The 20,287-nt window shown below is 39.9% G+C and overlaps 1 protein-coding gene across 2 annotated transcripts in view; it reads right to left on the bottom strand.

Moving 5' to 3' along the window:
- Nucleotides 1-20,287, bottom strand: part of LOC126424857 (endoribonuclease Dicer-like) — a 308,787-nt gene that overhangs the window by 152,632 nt on the left and 135,868 nt on the right. For both annotated transcript variants that reach the window (XM_050087670.1, XM_050087671.1), the window contains exons 7-9: nucleotides 19,493-19,718; nucleotides 14,779-14,903; nucleotides 10,658-10,898 (exon numbers count right to left, since the gene is read on the bottom strand). In XM_050087670.1, coding sequence (XP_049943627.1) covers nucleotides 10,658-10,898; nucleotides 14,779-14,903; nucleotides 19,493-19,718 — 592 coding nt within the window. The remainder of the gene's footprint in view (nucleotides 1-10,657; nucleotides 10,899-14,778; nucleotides 14,904-19,492; nucleotides 19,719-20,287) is intronic.

Raw genomic sequence — 20,287 nt, 5'->3', positions numbered from 1 at the left:
TTGTTCCTGTATGCGATGTATTTTAGTATACAGTCTCCTGTTGCAGGGACAGATTTAGGATTCTGTTAATAGTGGAATGGAAGAATGCACATTTGTGAGATTTTGGATGTGAAGATGTATGGTTAATTATTCCATCTGTTGGTTGGTTTTCTGTAGATATCAAAAGTGTGTCTACAGTTATTGTGAGATCCACAAAATTTATCGAATGTTCTGAAGTGAATTTCATTTCAGGATGCGAATTATTGAATTCCTGTAGTATACAATTTTAACTGCAAACACGGCCTATACAAGGAGCTGCAAATCAAAATGTTGGATATCCTGTGGTATTGTTTGTATGTCGTGATCATTTCCTTGTATGAGCAGCAATGTGTCATTGGTATATTACTTTTTTAGAAAGGGTTGTTGTGAGTTGAAGAATTTTGTTTAAAATTTATTAAGGAATATACAAGGGTTGACTGAAAAGTAATGCCTCCACCTTTGTAACTCTTCAACAGTTGGCAGCACTGGTATGTGGCAGGTACTGGCTTGTTCTGTAGCCTCTATTCTACAGCTCCAGTTTGCAGGATGCCTTAGCACTGAATGGTTGTGTTGTTACAGTGAAATGTATGGAAATTTGTGCAGACAGTCGGTCACTGCGATTTAAGTAACGTGCAGTCATTGAATTCTTGACAGCAGAAGGCGTCACCCCAAAGGAGATTCATCAGAGAATGAAAGCAGTTTATGGTGATTGTGTTGATGTGAGTACTATGCATTGTTGGACGAGTAAGTTTAAAGATTTTAAGTCGGGAAAATTTGACCTGCGTGACAAACAAAGAGTCGGACGTCCTGTGACAGCAACCACCGAGTTTCACAAGCAAAATGTTGACAGATTGATTCAGGACGACTGTCGTATCACTAAGAGAAAAATTGCAAGCACAATCGACATTTCACAAGAACATGTGGGTCACATTATTGCTTTGCTGCCGCCCCGATACCTGAATGATCAAGCGTGACGGACTACCGTCCTAAGGGGACCGGGTTCGATTCTCGGATGGATCGGAAATTTTCTCCTCTCAGGGACTGGGTGTTGTGTTGTCTTCATCATCATTTCACCCCCATCCAGCGCGCAGGTCACCCAATGCGGCGTCGAATGTAATAAGACCTGCACCAAGGCGGCTGGACCTGCCCTGTAAGGGGCCTCCCGGACAATGACGCCAAACACTCATTTCCAATGCTTTGTTTGGCTATCAGAAGTTCTGTGCATGATGGGTACCCTGGATGCTGACTCCTGAAATGAAAGTGCACAGACTTGAAATTTGACAGGGACTCTTCTCACGTTACGAGAATAAAGGTGACGCCTTTCCCGATAATGAAAGACAATCTGCAGGTACATCATCATGCTTCTGATGAGAACTGTGGGACTGTGGTTGCAGAAACAGAGTGTCGATTTCTTTCGTGACGGCTTCAGAAAACTTGTTCATCATTGGCAGAAATGTATCCAATTGGCTGGCAATTATGTGGATAAGTGAATATTGGTAATTAAAGATCACATTCTAAGGAGTATTTCTGTGTTTGATTTATTAAAATATTCCCATCCAAACACAATTAACGGAGGTGGAGGCATTAATTTTCATTCAAACCCTCGTATCTGCTATGGTTCCAGCAGTACTACTGCCCATACACACACCATCTGGGTGTAAGTAAATTTTTTTGTTATGTTAGAAACAGTTTCGTGAAATTGTATAATTTCACATATGCCTTGTTTATGAGTTATGAGAAAATGTTCTGTTATATCTATTGTTTCTGGTATAGATATGTTAGCGTAGTGCTTCGTATGTCCAGTGCAACGAGTCTGCATTGTGTAGAATTTGAATGTTCTTTATTGTACTTTAAAGTATTCTGGAATTTTTTATGGTGCAGTTTTTCCCATATGTGCTATGGGGAGTAGTATTGCTGGAATGATAGCAGTTATGTTCCTTAATAAACTAGAAACAAGATTCTGCAGTTCACTAAAATCCTTTCTAAAAAACATAATATACCACTATCGCAATGTCAATGACACACTGCTACTTTACAAGGGAACCATTATGACAAACAGAGAATACTTCAGGAATTCAATACTATGCGTCATAAAATGAATTCACTTTCTGGACCTCACAATAACCAACAACAACTACAAACAGACTTTTGAGACATACAGAAAATTAACCACTACAGTTTGAATAATTAACTCTACATCTTCACATCCAAAATCTCACAAATATGCATTCTTTCATTCTATGATTAACAGAATCCTAAATCTGCCACTAAAACAGGAGGCCACACATAAAGAAATAACTACACTACAATACACACAATACGAGAACAAGTATGACTATAATGTGGTTGTACAGCCATATAAAAACACCCTGAAAAAGACCCCAATAAATCATAAAATAACACCAATGACAGAAACTGCAATAAAAAGGAAGACCATATACATACCAGCAAACTATATCCGAAAATTATCCAATAAACTAAATGCCCTACTAAAAAATACAAATATCTCGTATGACGTCAGAATGACAAATAATATTAGCAAAAAACTACCGTCAGGAAAAGCCATACTGCCAAAACTATTAAACCCCGGAATGTACAAAATTAACTGCAATAAATGCACAAAATTCTATACAGGGTGTTACAAAAAGGTACGGCCAAACTTTCAGGAAACATTCTTCACACACAAATAAAGAAAAGATGTTATGTGGACATGTGCCAGAAACACTTAATTTCCATGTTAGAGCTCATTTTAGTTTCGTCAGTATGTACTGTACTTCCTCGATTCATCGCCAGTTGGCCCAATTGAAGGAAGGTAATGTTGACTTCGGTACTGCAATGGACGAGGCAATTCTTCGTGCAGTTGACGACAACCCTAATGTCAGCATCGGAGAAGTTGCTACTGTACAAGGTAACGTTGACCACGTCACTGTATGGAGAGTGCGACGGGAAAACCACTTGTTTCTGTACCATGTACAGTGTGTGCAGGCACTATCAGCAGCTGATTGGCCTCTACGGGTACACTTCTGCGAATGGTTCATCCAACAACGTGTCAATCCTCATTTCAGTGCAAATGTTCTCTTTACGGATAAGGCTTCACTCCAACGTGATCAAATTGTAAATTTTTGCAATCAACATGTGTGGGCTGACGAGAATCCTCACGCAATTGTGCAATCACGTCATCAACACAGATTTTCTGTGAACGTTTGGGCAGGCATTGTTGGTGATGTCTTGATTGGGCCCCATGTTCTTCCACCTATGCTCAATGGAGCACATTATCATGATTTCATACGGGATACTCTACCTGTGCTGCTATAACATGTGCCTTTACAAGTACGACACAACATGTGGTTCATGCACGATGGAGCTCCTGCACATTTCAGTCGAAGTGTTCGTACGCTTCTCAACAACAGATTTGGTGACCAATGGATTGGTAGAGGCGGACCAATCCCATGGCCTCCACGCTCTCCTGACCTCAACCCTCTTGACTTTCATTTATGGGGGCATTTGAAAGCTCTTGTCTATGCAACCCCGGTAGGTACCAAATGTAGAGACTCTTCGTGCTCGTATTGTGGACGGCTGTGATACAATACGCCATTCTCCAGGGCTGCATCAGCGCATCAGGGATTCCGTGTGACCGAGGGTGGATGCATGAATCCTCGCTAACGGAGGACATTTTGAACATTTCCTGTAACAAAGTGTTTGAAGTCACGCTGGTACGTTCTGTTGCTATTAAGCAAGCATTTCCGGACACATGTCCACATAACATATTTTCTTTCTTTGTGTGTGAGGAATGTTTCCTGAAAGTTTGGCTGTACCTTTTTGTAACACCCTGTATAGACAGAAAGGAAGAAATTTCATCATTACATTTAGACAACACAACAGAGACAAATAACAAACCAATCCATTTTCTTTACACACCTAAAAAATTAAAAACCAAAGTGACAACATTGAAAATGCACTGCAAATCCTGCATAAAATCCCATCAGGTCCAAGCATGAATATTTATGGAGGAATTTGAAATATACGTACACACCAATTTTATTCCTATGTATAATACACGAAGAAACCGATTTCTGGCTCACAAAGCTTTCAAAAAATTTTTATTGAGATTTTAAATAGGGATAACCAATAACCAAAACTCCAGAGGTCACAAACACTTCAGTAACAGTGCCATGATACACACAAACCAAAACAGCATAAATATCTTTGAGTAAACAACTAGCTGTCAACCTCAAATTTCTCATAACCATAATATTACAACCAACAATTACATAGAGCAATAATGGTTTACTCAAAGCTGATATACACTGAAGCACCAAAGAAACTGGTATAGGCATGCATATTCAAATGCAGAGATATGTTGAACAGGCAGAATACAACACTGTGGTCGGCAACGCCTATGTAAGACAAGATTCTGGCGCAGTTCTTACATTCTTACATAACTTACTGCTGCTACAATGGCAGATTATTAAGACTTAAGCAAGTTTGATCGTGATGTTATAGTCAGTGCACAAGTGATGGGATGCAGGATCTCAGAGGCAGCGATTAAGTAGGGATTTTCCCGTACGACCATTTCGCGAATGTACTGTGAATATCAGGAAGCCCGTAAACATCAAATCTCCGACTTTACTACGGTCAGAAAAAGATCCTGAAGAACAGGATCCATGACGACTGAAGAGAATCGTTCAGTGTCACGGAAGTGCAAGCCTTATACAAAATGCTGCAGATTCCAATGCCGGGCCATCAACAACTGTCAATGTGTGTACCATTCAAGTAAACATCATTGATATTGGCTTTTGGAGCCCAACACCCACTTGTGTACCATTGATGACTGTATGACACAAAGCTTTATGCCTTGCCTGGACCTGTCAACACCAACACTGGACTGCTGATGACTGGAAATGTGTCTGGTTGGACAAGTCTCATTTCAAATTGTATCGAGCGGATGGATGTGTACGGGGATGGAAATAACCTCATGAATCCATGGACCCTGCATGTCAGCAGGGAAACGTTCCAAGCTGGTAGAGGCATGCGCAGCTGGAATGATATGGGACCCCTGTTACATCTAGATACGACTGACAGGCGACAAATACCCTTCTGCAACACATGAAAACTATGAAGCACCATTGATGACAAGTGATTCAACTACTCAACCCCCCCCCCCCCCCCCCCCGTACACATCCTGTTGATCACTTGCATCCATTCAGGTCCACTGTGCATTCCGATGGACTTGGGCAATTCCAGCAGGACAATGCGACACCACACACATCCAGAATTGCTACAGAGTGGTTCCAGAAACACTCTTCCAAGTTTAAACACTTCTGCTGCCCACCAAACTCCCCAGACATACATTACTGATCATATCTGGGATGCCTTGCAATGTGCTGTTCAGAAGAATTTCCACCCCCTCACACTCTTGTGGATTTATGGACAGCCCTGCAGGATTCATAGTGTCAATTCCCTCCAGCAGTACTTCAGACATTAGTCAAGTCCATGCCACATCATGTTGCAGCACTTCTGCATGCTTGTGGGGTCCTACACGATATTAGACAGGTGTCCCAGTTTCTTTGGCTCTTCAGTGTACATCCATCTATGTCAGGATGTGAGTACATCAACATCAAATGCAAAAAACCTTTACACATTATAAATAAATGTGGTTGTTTGCAGATGTGTTGATGATGACAGTAAAGCAGAAATAAACTTATATACTATACTAAAATAATTTTTTTTTTGTCAAGGTTTTTTTCTTATGCAACGCAAAAAGCAGGAGAGCTGCACTCACTTCTAGCACCTCATTTCCATATATCTAGTGGCAATTCGGTGGCAAATGCAAACACATCTGTTCTGGAAATGTACTGCTGCAAAAACTGCTGGCCAATAGTAGCTGAGAATATCACTGACATGTGACTGCAATTCGTGTTGCCGAGCAACACTGCCGGGATATACTATTGGCAGAATATAATTTCTTCAACCTGTGTGAAAGCATCTTAAGGCAGTTTCCTAGTGATATCGGCTGTAGCAATTATGCTGAATAGTTGACAAGTGAAAGCGATGGACAACTGCATCTGATCGACCTTAAGGTTGATGTGTGACATGTAAGCAATAATAGCATCTCTGACAATAGTGTTTGCAAGCAGCTCAGAGTAATCCATTTTCTTGGTAGTGCAAGATACGACAGCAATTGATGGAGAGATTAGTCACTGAATACCACTAACGTCATATTACACGCAGGTCTTACATTGAGTGCCTGTAAAGGCGTGTTCAGGTGGTCCATATTTTATGGCAACATATGGCAGCGATAGGATTTCTGCCAACACTGCTGCCATAGGCAGCAATTCTGCAGTATGGCTTGGCAATGGTGCAAGTAGCTGCCAACATATTGAAGAGGGGTTGCCGGTGTTGTTCACCAAGGGTGGAAAATATTTCATATTGCAGGGCAATATCTATCTCTGTCCTTGACTGTAAATGCCTCCCTCTTGCTCTCACCTTTGTTTCCCAATTCTTTCACTGACAGTACTGCAATCGTGTGTCTGACTAAAAACAATATCAATATAATGGAAGGAAACATTCCACGTGGGAAACATTATATATAAAAACAAAGATGAGGTGACTTACCGAACAAAAGCGCTGGCAGGTCGATAGACACACAAACAAACACAAACATACACACAAAATTCAAGCTTTCGCAACAAACTGTTGCCTCATCAGGAAAGAGGGAAGGAGAGGGGAAGACGAAAGGAAGTGGGTTTTAAGGGAGAGGGTAAGGAGTCATTCCAATCCCGGGAGCGGAAAGACTTACCTTAGGGGGAAATATGTCTGCTTGTGTCTGTATGTGTGGATGGATATGTGCGTGTGTGCGAGTGTATACCTGTCCTTTTTCCCCCTAAGGTAAGTCTTTCCGCTCCCGGGATTGGAATGACTCCTTACCCTCTCCCTTAAAACCCACTTCCTTTCGTCTTCCCCTCTCCTTCCCTCTTTCCTGATGAGGCAACAGTTTGTTGCGAAAGCTTGAATTTTGTGTGTATGTTTGTGTTCGTTTGTGTGTCTATCGACCTGCCAGCGCTTTTGTTCGGTAAGTCACCTCATCTTTGTTTTTATATAAAAACAATATCATTTACTTCTGTTTGAAAGTTCGTGCATATACATATAGTGAGATGTTTTGTTGTTGTTTGTTGTGTACAGCAATGGAAAAGTGGACAGAGAAGAGAACTAGTAATTTTATTAATGCAATTCATGTACGACCAGAGTCATGGGACATCGAGAGTGAAGTATACGAGGATCACAAACTGAGAAAACAGTTCACTGCCTGTTGTTGATAAGCTTTGAATCGTGCTTGACGCATACAAAAATTTCTGAAGTCTTCGAACCTATGCCAAATGTGAGGCGAAAACGTTGTATGGGAAGGGTGGAAGTGCACTTGGTTCTTCATCCCTATCGTTTGCATTTGATGCCTTCATCCCTACCATTTGCATTTTACGCAATGAGTTTCATACTACACTGAGACACTTTATGATTAGATCACATTCAGTTTTTGTCCCATAGACCTTAAGATGAGATGATTCTCATGGGTGTGGAACACGTCAGAAAGTATAGCATAAAAGACATAAAACATCTGAATATAATACTTACTACCCTGACCATTTGTCAGGAGACTGTCAAAATAGGTGAATACATTACAGTAAACTGGAACTGCTAATATTTACATAATTAATACACTGTCAGAATGAAACATTGTTATACACTTTTAATAAATTTATCGTACACAAAATACCCAATTTTGAAAAATACCCAGTTGCTTAAACAGGTTTCCACACATGTTCTTGAATGTACAAAATAAACAAGCCTTATTACACTCTTTTGCACCCTAAAAACTTTTGCTTGGTTTGATGAGTAACCCCAGAATATGATCCCATATGACGTTTTAGAATGAAAAAAAAAAGGGAAAGTATGCAAGTTTCTTTATATTTATATCTCCTACATCTGACATCATTCTCATGGCAAATACAGGTTTGCTTATTTGCTTCAGCAATTCAGTGGTATGCCCCTCCTCAACTGAATTTATTATTGAGTTGTAATCTAAGAAATTTAACACTGTCAACCTCTTTGATCTGCATGTCTTCATATGCTATACACATGCTGGATGGAAATCTCTTACAGGTTCTGAATTGCAAATAGTGGGTCTTCTCAAAGTTTAATGACAGTGAATTAGCTTTAAATCATTTATTAATGTCAGTCAAAATTTCATTAGCAGCCATTTCTAAATCTGTATTTGACTTGGTACTTATTGCAATGTTTGTATCCTCTGCAAACAGAACAAACTTAGCATCTGGCAACGTAACAGACGAGAGATCATTAATGTACCCACAAAAAGCAACAGACCCAAGGTGAAACCTTGTGGAACACCACATGAAACTAATTCCCAATTAGATAAAGACTGGCTGCTTACTGCATAGGTATTTTGCAACAACACCCTCTGTTTCCTGTTAGTTAGATAAGAATCGAGCCATTTCGCAACATGCCAGTGACACCATAAAATTCAACTTTACTTAGGAAAATGGTGTGATCCACAGTCAAAGGCTTTTAACAGGTCACAGTCAAAGGCTTTTAACAGGTTGCAGAAAATGCCAGTAGCCTCTAATTTGTTATCTAATGAATTAAGTATGTTCTCACTGTAAGTAAGCAGGAAATGGTAGTCTAAACAGTGGTACTTGTTGGCAAACAAAACTAAAATTAAGTTTTTATCTTATTTCAAGCTTCCTTTAATGAGGCAGAATGAGATTTTCACTCTACTGCGGAGTGTGCACTGATATGAAACTTCCTGGCAGATTAAAACTGTGTGCCGGACCGAGACTCGAACTCGGGACCTTTGCTTTTCGTGGGCAAGTGCTCTACCAACTGAGCTACCAAACCACAACTCATGCCCCGTCCTCACAGCTTTACTTCTGCCAGTATCTTGTCTCCTACCTTTCAAACTTTACAGAAGCTCTCCTGCACCACCTTGCAGAACTAACACTCCTGAAAGAAAGGATATTGCGGAGACATGGCTTAGCCACAGCCAGGGGGATGTTTCCAGAATGGTGCAGGAGAGCTTCTGTAAAGTTTGGAAGGTAGGAGACGAGGTACTGGCAGAAGTAAAGCTGTGAGGACAGAGCGTGAGTTGTGCTTGGGTAGCTCAGTTGGAAGACCACTGTAGCTGCAATTCATGTGGCCGCAATGTTGCCAAACAGGATATATTGTTGGCAATATGCAAATGTACCTTAAGGTTGGTGTAAAATCTTCAAACCTCTCTCTTACAGAAGTCAGAACAATCATAAAGGGTGAGCGAATTAGAATGGACAATTTAATTTTTGAAGAAAACTCATTAGTAATTTAGCAATGTGCAATATTTTTAGTTTAAATTAATCAGTACACAGTGTGGTTACATGTGGAGAACCATTTCTGGCAGATGTTCGCCAGACTTTGTTGACAAACTCTTACTTCTCTCGTATCATTTTTAATGATATCATTGCATCTTTCTGTACTGATTTTCACAATGATGCACCCCATTTGATCTGTCAACTAAGAAATTGTTTTAGGTTTGTTCATGTATTTAATATATTAGTTCATGCAAGCCAACAGGAAACAGTCACACAACACACTGTCACAAGATCTCTATAGGAAATTTTGGTCTTCAAGGTGTGATTCAATACAGCTTGGAAAATTTTTACTGCAACAGTGCGCATGCACGGTATGTGCTAACATGCTGCAACCACTTTTATTTCAAATCTGTCCCCTTCAATCGGGTCCAGAGAAACTCACACACGAAGTTGCTATAATGTAGGCCATTCCCATCCATTGCATTACCTACACCACTATTGAAAAATTAAAAAATTAAAATCCAATCACCCCCACCTGCCCAAATTCCACATCAAACAGTGGCTCAATGTGCATGCAATGACACTGAAATTGATTCTCAGTGCACCAAATTCTACAGCTGAACTTACTGACGAAGCTGTCCAAATAGAAATGCACCTATCACTAAAGATGACATGCCAATAGTGAGTCCACGGTGTTACAAATGGTCAACTGGCAGTAGTAGTTCTTTCTATTGAGCCTTGTAAGTGTGTAGATTAAGGTCCTTTGTCAGACTTCATTTCAAACCTCTCTCTCATTCTTGTGACTGATGGCAAATCAAGATTAAAGGACTTTGGGCTATGCACTTATTTACTGAAGCATAATTTCAGTAGACTATAGAATGTTGCTTTGTGTCTTAACATCTGCAATGGAATCAATGGTATTCAATTGCTCACTGAACTGCCAATGAATTGGGTATGTTCTGCTGAACAAAAGTTGTATGCAATTTGTGAAGTGTGTTTAAAAAACCTTTGCCATACAACTGCTGACAGTGACTGTGTTGTTTGACAGAAAATTTATTTTCACTAACTGCAATGTCTCTAGATGAAAATTCAATAATAGCAAGCTGTTGTCGATCATTGGAAACAAAGTGGCTTACATTTAAATTGCGGATTCTTATTGAGAATTCTAACAGCTAAATTATTTTACTTTCACATTACAGGAGAAGAAAAGTTGTCACACAGAAGCAAAAAATACACAAAAAATTATTTAATGTTACAGGTTTGGCAGAATAGAAGTGACATACCTTATACAACTCACGTTCAATTTCTTTAAATTGTAGCATTGCATTGTAGAATTTTGAGTCCCCTCTCTCTGTCAGTATATGGAACGTGCTCGTTTTATGTCGTGCACGGCCTTTTGACTGAACGTACGAACGGAATGTTTTTGGGGGATCGAATCTAATCACAGTATTACACATTGGTATATCCACACCTTCTTCGAGAACATCTGAAGAAACAAGTATATTTGTTTCACCGGCCTTGAACCTGAAACCATAACCACATATCTGTCATTTTCAAGGCTATCAGAATCAGTTTTGTGTATGCAGCACCATAAAAAGTCTTGAAGGATGTGGGGGACATGATTGATGAGAAATAATAACTCATATTTCTAAAGCAAGGGGTGATATGTATACATACTTACATAAATGTGTTAAGTATTTCTACAAATTTAATAATGAGCACATGATCAATCACCGTCTACAAATGTGTGGTGGTATGTGGAGTGTTGAGGTTGTGGGTGAGAGGACACCAGAGGCGGACGGGGGAGTTTGGGAAGACAGAAGGGGGGAGGTGGAGTGGGGGACAGAAGGGGAGGTGGCAAGGGGGAATGGGAAAGTGGAAGCAAATGAGGGAGGCAGAGAGAGGAGTTGGGGGCTGGAATGGGAAGGTTTTCAGGGGAGAAGGTGGGGGTATTTAGGTGGTGAGGGGGTCGGGGGCCGGGCGGGGAGCCGGGGAAAGGGCGGGGAGCCAGGGTCTGGATGCAGACATACCCTACCCCACTACAACCTTATAATCAGGTTGTTTTTCTCCATCTGTATTCTTCCTGACAGTAAGGTGTATATGAACCAAATTTATTTGCTCGATAATTGCAGCAGATATTCCAGAGCAATGCTGGAACAATCAAACCCCCCCCCCCCCCCTCCCCATGCATCTACCAGGGTGATCTCAGTCAAAATCAGCATCTATTTTTGGTCACTTATTTGTTTGGAAATGATTGGATGTATAAACATATCATCTTACTCCTCCCTGTTACTAGTGAACGTTACATCTTGTAACTGACAACTGCTTCATTAACTACTGGTGTTAATCAAGCCCTTTGAGGAAAGAATCAAAACTGGTATTTTACTAGTGGTTTTCTTAAACATATGTTTTACTGCTAGCAAGTGGTGTATAAATCTCAAAATTTTGTTCTTTAAGATTACACCTCTTGTCTGTAACAGGAATAAACCAGAAAGCCTAACAACAACATATTTCAATTCACGCGGATTCATTCCATCAGCTATCTCGCTGACTGCTGTGTACACCCATTTCATTTCTCTAGTATGGCAGGTCCCTCTGCCAAGTCATACAATGTCTTATGGTGTATCTTCTAGAGATCCTTCATCCACCCAACAACTAACATGGACCAGGTTATAACGAATCAGCACATAATCGTCACTGCATTACAGCACAGGTACTCATCATATCTCGCAAACACATTCTCTTTATACACATTCCCTGTCCAAATTGGGCTTCATCAGATACTGTAACACCAAAAACAGAAAATTTGCTAAAAATAAAGTTATTGAAACTGTAATTGATAAAATAGTTCATTTGGATACAACTTGGTACAAAGTTCCATTTACTAGATAACTTTTCTTTTGTGTTTTTCGATCCATAATTCACATATATTCAAATCTGAATTTTTCAGGTCCATAATAATGGCAGGTATCAGATAGATTATATAATGGTAAGACAGAGATTTAGGAACCAGGTTTTAAATTGTAAGACATTTCCAGGGGCAGATGTGGACTCTGACCACAATCTATTGGTTATGAACTGTAGATTAAAACTGAAGAAATGCAAAAAGGTGGGAATTTAAGGAGATGGGACATGGATAAACTGACAGAACTAGAGGTTTTAGAGAGTTTCAGGGAGAGCATTAGGAAACGATTGACGGGAATGGGGGAAAGAAATACAGTAGTAGAAGAATGGGTAGCTTTGAAGCAAGAAATAGTGAAGGCAGCAGAGGATCAAGTAGGTAAAAAGACGAGGGCTGGTAGAAATCCTTGGGTAACAGAAGAAATATTGAATGTAATTGATGAAAGGAGAAAATATAAAAATGCAGTAAATGAAACAGGCAAAAATGAATATAAACGTCTCAAAAATGAGATCAACAGGAAGTGCAAAATGGCTAAGCAGGCATGGCTAGAGGACAAATGTAAGGATGTAGAGGCTTATCTCACTAGGGGTAAGATAGATACAGCCTACAGGAAAATTAAAGAGACCTTTGGAGAAAAGAGAGCCACTTGTATGAATATCAAGAGCTCAGATGGAAACCCAGTTCTAAGCAAAGAGGGGAAAGCAGAAAGGTGGAAGGAGTATATAGAGGGTCTATACAAGGGCGATGTACTTGAGGACAATATTATGGAAATGGAAGAGGATGTAGATGAAGATGAAATGGGAGATACGATACTGGGTTTAGAGTTTGACAGAGCACTGAAAGACCTGAGTCGAAACAAGGTCCCGGGAGTAGACAACATTCCATTAGAACTACTGACAGCCTTGCGAGAGCCAGTCCTGACAAAACTCTACCATCTGGTGAGCAAGATGTTCGAGACAGGCGAAATACCCTCAGACTTCAAGAAGAATATAATAATTCCAATCCCAAAGAAAGCAGGTGTTGACAGATGCGAAAATTACCGAACTATCAGTTTAATAAGTCACAGCTGCAAAATAATAACGCAAATTATTTACAGACGAATGAAAAAACCGGTAGAAGCCGACCTCGGGGAAGATCAGTTTGGATTCCGTAGAAATGTTGGAACACGTGAGGCAATACTGACCTTACGACTTATCTTAGAAGAAAGATTAAGGAAAGGCAAACCTACGTTTCTAGCATTTGTAGACTTAGAGAAAGCTTTTGACAATGTTGACTGGAATACTCTCTTTCAAATTCTAAAGGTGGCAGGGGTAAAATACAGGGAGCGAAAGGCTATTTACAATTTGTACAGAAACCAGATGGCAGTTATAAGAGTCGAGGGGCATGAAAGGGAAGCAGTGGTTGGGAAGGGAGTGAGACAGGGTTGTAGCCTATCCCCGATGTTATTCTATCTGTATATTGAGCAAGCAGTAAAGGAAACAAAAGAAAAATTTGGAGTAGGTATTAAAATCCAGGGAGAAGAAATAAAAACTTTGAGGTTCGCTGATGACATTGTAACTCTGTCAGAGACAGCAAAGGACTTGGAAGAGCAGTTGAATGGAATGGACAGTGTCTTGAAAGGAGGATATAAGATGAACATCAACAAAAGCAAAACAAGGATAATGGAATGTAGTCGAATTAAGTCGGGTGATACTGAGGGAATTAGATTAGGAAATGGGACACTTCAAGTAGTAAAGGAGTTTTGCTATTTGGGGAGCAAAATAACTGATGATGGTCGAAGTAGAGAGGATATAAAATGTAGACTGGCAATGGCAAGTAAAGTGTTTCTGAAGAAGAGAAATTTGTTAACATCGAGTATAGATTTAAGTGTGAGGAAGTCCTTTCTGAAAGTATTTGTATGGAGTGTAGCCATGTATGGAAGTGAAACATGGACAATAAATAGTTTGGACAAGAAGAGAATAGAAGCTTTCGAAATGTGGTGCTACAGAAGAATGTTGAAGATTAGGTGGGTAGATCACGTAACTAATGAGGAGGTATTGAATAGAATTGGGGAGAAGAGAAGTTTGTGGCACAACTTGACTAGAAGAGGGGATCGGTTGGTAGGACATGTCCTGAGGCATCAAGGGATCACAAATTTAGCATTGGAGGGCAGCGTGGAGGGTAAAAATCGTAGAGGGAGACCAAGAGACGAATACACTAAGCAGATTCAGAAGGATGTAGGTTGCAGTAGGTACTGAGAGATGAAGGAGCTTGCATAGGATAGAGTAGCATGGAGAGCTGCATCAAACCAGTCTCAGGACTGAAGAAAACAACAACAACAACAACAACAATAATGGCAGAGCAACTATTAACTGTAATGATAAAGTCTATGACAGAGAGAGAGAGAGAGAGAGAGAGAGAGAGAGAGAGAGAGAGAGAGAGAGAGAGAGAGAGATATTCTGCTGCATCATGTTACTTTGTTATTTATGGAGTTAATAAAATTGCAAGAATTTTTGAACTTACTTATCTAAAGCCTCCTGATTTCTCTTTTTCTCAAGATCATTTTCCTTTGTATACTGCTGTGCAGCAAAGCCCACAACAAAATCAGGATGCAAACCTTCATATTTAGGATCACTCAATGACAAGAACTGAAAAATAATTGAAAAAATACTTTTGTAAGTATTTAGAACTTTTATCTAAGATCAACATTGTTTTTCACAGTGTTACCAAATGATTATGTTAGCCACTTACCAACAGTCACATCACTGTACAATAATAACAGAAATCATAAATTTGATTGTTATATGAACAGAATACATGATACTACTTATCTCTAAGTCAAAACTAGTAGCAACATATCAGTGTGGACTTATAGTTCCAAACTACATTAAAGACAAAACTACTTCTCTCATCTTACTTCTTTACTGTTCAGCACTCATTTACATTTGATTTCTGACCCTCCGAACATTAAACTGGACTTTCAACAGTATGTATTGCACAAGTTCCATTCTGAAGCACAGCTTAACGGCCTGTTTTGGGTAAATTTTCCACCTCTCTATACCTCCTCCTTTACAGCCTTTACTTCACAGGTTCCATATGCTGATTCTGAAAGGTTAAGATTTATGTCAACCTTTTTACACTGTTGCCAGTAACGTAATGATCTGTGTAATTGAAAATATTATGATAATTTGAACTGCCTTTAATGTAGTTTGTAACAGCAATAAATAATAAAAGGAACAATAGTAATAGCAAGAATAGTAACAACAACAACAACAATAGTAATAACACAATGGCAATTCAATTGAAAACCTCAATTATCTATTATTATGAAAATAAGATAATACAGAAATATTACAGATACATCATTTTCTGATGTAGACCTCATGATGTGTAATGCACACATTCCACATCTTCAGAAGTACACAGATGCCTCACAAGAAGAACTCTTTTGGTTGTGAATGGAGCCACTCACGCACTGTGGCTTTCACCTCTTCATCGCTTCTGAAATGCTTCAAAGGCAAGGAAATGCCTCTGCACCAGGAAACTATGTTCACTATCACTCTAGTAATTGAGAAACAGTTTCCCCATCAGCCTATTCCCCCAAATTTGGTCCCGTGTAACTTTCTGGCCTTCCCTAATTGCATAAAATGGATCCGAGGGATAACATGTTCATACAGACCCATTTTATCAGTGTGTAAGTGTCATGTAGGAGCACACTCAGATACAGTGAAAAAGACTACAAGAGGTAGCAGAGCACATCATGAAGTAGCTCTCTTAAAATTTCAACGATGCACATTCGAAGAAGAGTAATGAACATATGAAGGGAGATCCAAAAGAAGCCAGAATCATATAATGCTTTGCACAGTGTACTTTTAGTACCAGGTTGAGCTGCTAGGGAGATCTGCAGGATCTCTCTTGGGTCAGTCTGCTGCCAAGCGGCATCACCCACCATCCTAAAATGACGGTACGTCTTCTGTGGCACTTCTTCACACGTGTCTGTAGCACATTTGTGACACAAAGAAATGGCTGACTCTCGTAAACAAAGTCCAGCTGTGAAGTTTTGATTACTGTTTTGCTTGAATGTAGCTGAAACTGCTGTGACGGTGAGAACATTGTATAAGGAGCACACTCTTAGTAACATAGAAGTGTACAAACGGTTTTCTCAATTTAAAATGAGGGAAATGGCAACTGAAGATCAGCTTCATTCCGGTCATCCTTCAACGGCTCAAGCCAAGGAACACATCAGCAAAATCCGTAATCTCATCAGTGCAAATCAACATAGGACAATCACTGTGCTTCAAGACTTACTCGGGTGGTTCTGAGCACAATTAAGTGCATTTTGAATGTCTGCAACGCAAACAGTGGTTACAATGTTTGTGGCCAGACTTATAAACAAATATCAAAGAAATAGGCACATTCCAGACTGTTGTGAAATGAAGAACGCATTCAAGGATGAAGCTGATTTTTTCAACAAAGCTGTCAATGGGGATGAGTCGCAGTGCTCCGGGTGAAATCCTTAAAGTAAACAACAGTCAAATCAAAAGAAGTCATCTGGCTCACCCCATCCAAAAAGAGCTCGTCAGGTGAAGGTGAATTTGAATGTGAATATGATGCTCTTCAGTTTTTCTGACATAAAAAAGATCATACAATCACAATTCAACCCTCAAAAGCAAACAGTAAATCAACAGCTCTATTTCAAGGTTGTGAAAAGGCAGAGCAGAAATTTGGCAAGAAAAGATCTCGTTTTGTGGAATTCTCTCAAGTTGGTTTTGCAACATGACAAGGCCCCTGCGCACACAGCTGAGTGTTTATCAGTAAACTCTTCCGGGCTAAGTTGCCGTGGTCGATCTGTAGAACTTCTTCTCCCTGACGTTTCGTTCTCAACTACGGAGAACATCTTCCGAGGTGAGTCGACGACTGGCTGCTAGGAGCTGGGGCCGCCGCTTATATAGAGATCGTAGGGGGCACCACCACACGTCACGTGGCGTCGATGTGCAGCTATCTCTGGCTATCGTCTGTTCTCTCGATTGCAGGCAATCGATTGTCACGTGATTGATGCAACGTCGACCGCCATATCTTATCCAATTTTAATCCTTCTTCTTTACGATTAAAATTGTATTGATGTTTGTGGATTTCAATTGCCTCTCTATACATACGTGTATAATAGTGCGACGTCCTCACTAGCACGCTTGTTTCACCAAATTTTATGTCGTGATCTCCATCCTTAAAAACATGTTCCGCTACTGCCGATTTGTCGATATGTCTCAAGCGACAGTTTCTTTTGTGCTCCGTCAACCGTGTATTGATGCTTCTTTTTGTAGTTCCTATGTAAACCCTGCCGCAACTACACGGAATTTTATATACCCCTGGGGTGGCTAGGGGGTGACGAGCATCTTTTGTTGATCTTAGGCATTCACTAATTTTCTTAGTAGGTCTAAAAATGATCTCTACCTGAAACTTGGCTAGTACTTTTCCAATGCGATCCGTGATATTATGGATGAACGGAAGAAACACTTTTCCAGCTGATGGTTGTTGCTGTCTCCTATTTTTAGGCATTTTTCTATTTGGGTGAAGTGCTCGATTAATCTCGTTTTTTGTATAACCAGGGTTTACATAGGAACTACTAAATCATTTACGAATGGCCTCTGTGAAAAATGGTTATACGAAAAACGAGATTAATCGAGCACTTCACCCAAATAGAAAAATGCCTAAAGATAGGAAACAGCAACAACCATCAGCTGGAAAAGTATTTCTTCCGTTCATCCATAATATCACGGATCGCATTGGAAAAGTACTAGCCAAGTTTCAGGTAGAGACCATTTTTAGACCTACTAAGAAAATTAGTGAATGCCTAAGATCAACAAAAGATGCTCGTCACCCCCTAGCCACCCCAGGGGTATATAAAATTCCGTGTAGTTGCGGCAGGGTTTACATAGGAACTACAAAAAGAAGCATCAATACACGGTTGACGGAGCACAAAAGAAACTGTCGCTTGGGACATATCGACAAATCGGCAGTAGCGGAACATGTTTTTAAGGATGGAGATCACGACATAAAATTTGGTGAAACAAGCGTGCTAGTGAGGACGTCGCACTATTATACACGTATGTATAGAGAGGCAATTGAAATCCACAAACATCAATACAATTTTAATCGTAAAGAAGAAGGATTAAAATTGGATAAGATATGGCGGTCGACGTTGCATCAATCACGTGACAATCGATTGCCTGCAATCGAGAGAACAGACGATAGCCAGAGATAGCTGCACATCGACGCCACGTGACGTGTGGTGGTGCCCCCTACGATCTCTATATAAGCGGCGGCCCCAGCTCCTAGCAGCCAGTCGTCGACTCACCTCGGAAGATGTTCTCCGTAGTTGAGAACGAAACGTCAGGGAGAAGAAGTTCTACAGATCGACCACGGCAACTTAGCCCGGAAGAGTTAACTGATAAAGACGCTGGCCGTGAAAGTCTACATCGAATGACAGCTGAGTGTGATCAAAACTTTTTGGTCTCAACAAAGATTATTACCTTGGTGCAAGTGCACTTTTCACCAGATCTATCTCCCTCTGATTTCTTCCCATTTCCTACGATGAAAAGGGACTAGAAAGGAACATAAAGCACAATGTCAAGGTGGTGCTACCGGATATGAAAGAGTACGAATTTAAAATGTTTTTCCTACACTGGACCAAACATTTTGATAAGTGCATTAGTACTAATGGGGAGTACATTTAAGGAGATTAATGTTTTATTTTTAAAAAAGGATATGCTTTTCTTCAGAAACTTGCAGTTTTTGGGTCCCACTTCGTATCACTCTTCCCACGTGCATATGTGAAATAACTGTGATGGTGAATCGGACAATTCTTTTTAGTTCATATAGAGAATGACAGATGACTGTTCTATCCCTGCACCATTAGGAAAGGTAGCAGTTGGAAGGGAAAATATGCTGAGGCTGGTATACTATACATCTCTCACAACACAAAATAACGTGGCTTTCAGCCTATACATATAGATGATCAGAATCACTTATGCGCTATGAAAAATAACCAGAATTACTGGAAATGTCCTCTAGGAAATTTGAACGAGCTTAAGTGCAGATTTCATCCAACACATGAAACCAAATAGAGTGAACACAACCATAAAGGTACCCTCTTGGCACTGTTTTATTACAATTAAATATTTTTATGCAACTTGCTATACCATCTACCCAAAAAAGTACATAATCTGGTCTTAGTTACCTTAAATATTTGATACAATAACTTGGCAGAAGACCTTCTATCTACGAACACAAGTACTGTAAACTTCCGTCTTCTTTTCCCATCATCTTTTTCAGCCTCCATTATTTTCATTTCCTCAGCAAACAGTTTCTGAATAAATGACACTAACGCCAATAGCTTCTTACTGGAAAATTGGAACAGATGCTCCTTTTCTGGAGTGCATTCCATTTCATCATATAAGAGCTTTCTAAAACAAAACAAAAAATATACTGCATAAAAACAAAAGTAAAGGGGAAGGCATGAGAAAAAGCAATCACAACTCTCTGATGTAAACTAATGTTCCTGTCCGTGCCTCACAATGTACTCTATGGTTAGTCATGACTGAGTAGCGTAAATAGTTTGGAACACAGCACTATGTTAGCTGGAGACGAACCTTTGCTTCCAGTAAATTTCAAAATTCCATAAAACAGTATGTCTTTGACTTGATAAATTGTTTGGCTTTCGCTTAAGTAAAGGTGCCAGAGAGACAGTTGTGACATTACACTTAATAATGAACCACACTCAGAAAATTCGAGACATTTCACAAGACCTATTGACCTGTAAAAAGCATTAGACAACTGAAAGTGGTGCAAGATGTTTGAAATTCAAATACAATAGGTATACACTGTAGGGAAAGACAGGTAATATAAAATAAGTACAACAACCAAAAGGGAACAGAAGACTAAGAACAAAACGCTCAGATTGTAAAGGGTTTAAGCCCTTGCTGTTTAATTTGTACATTGAAGAAACAGTGGTGGAAACAAAAGAAAGAGTAAG

This window comes from Schistocerca serialis, chromosome 10 (assembly GCF_023864345.2).
Source record: "Schistocerca serialis cubense isolate TAMUIC-IGC-003099 chromosome 10, iqSchSeri2.2, whole genome shotgun sequence".
Lineage (NCBI taxonomy): Eukaryota > Metazoa > Arthropoda > Insecta > Orthoptera > Acrididae > Schistocerca > Schistocerca serialis.
Note: the sequence above shows the minus strand (reverse complement) of the source record. Positions and strands in the feature narration are given on the sequence as shown.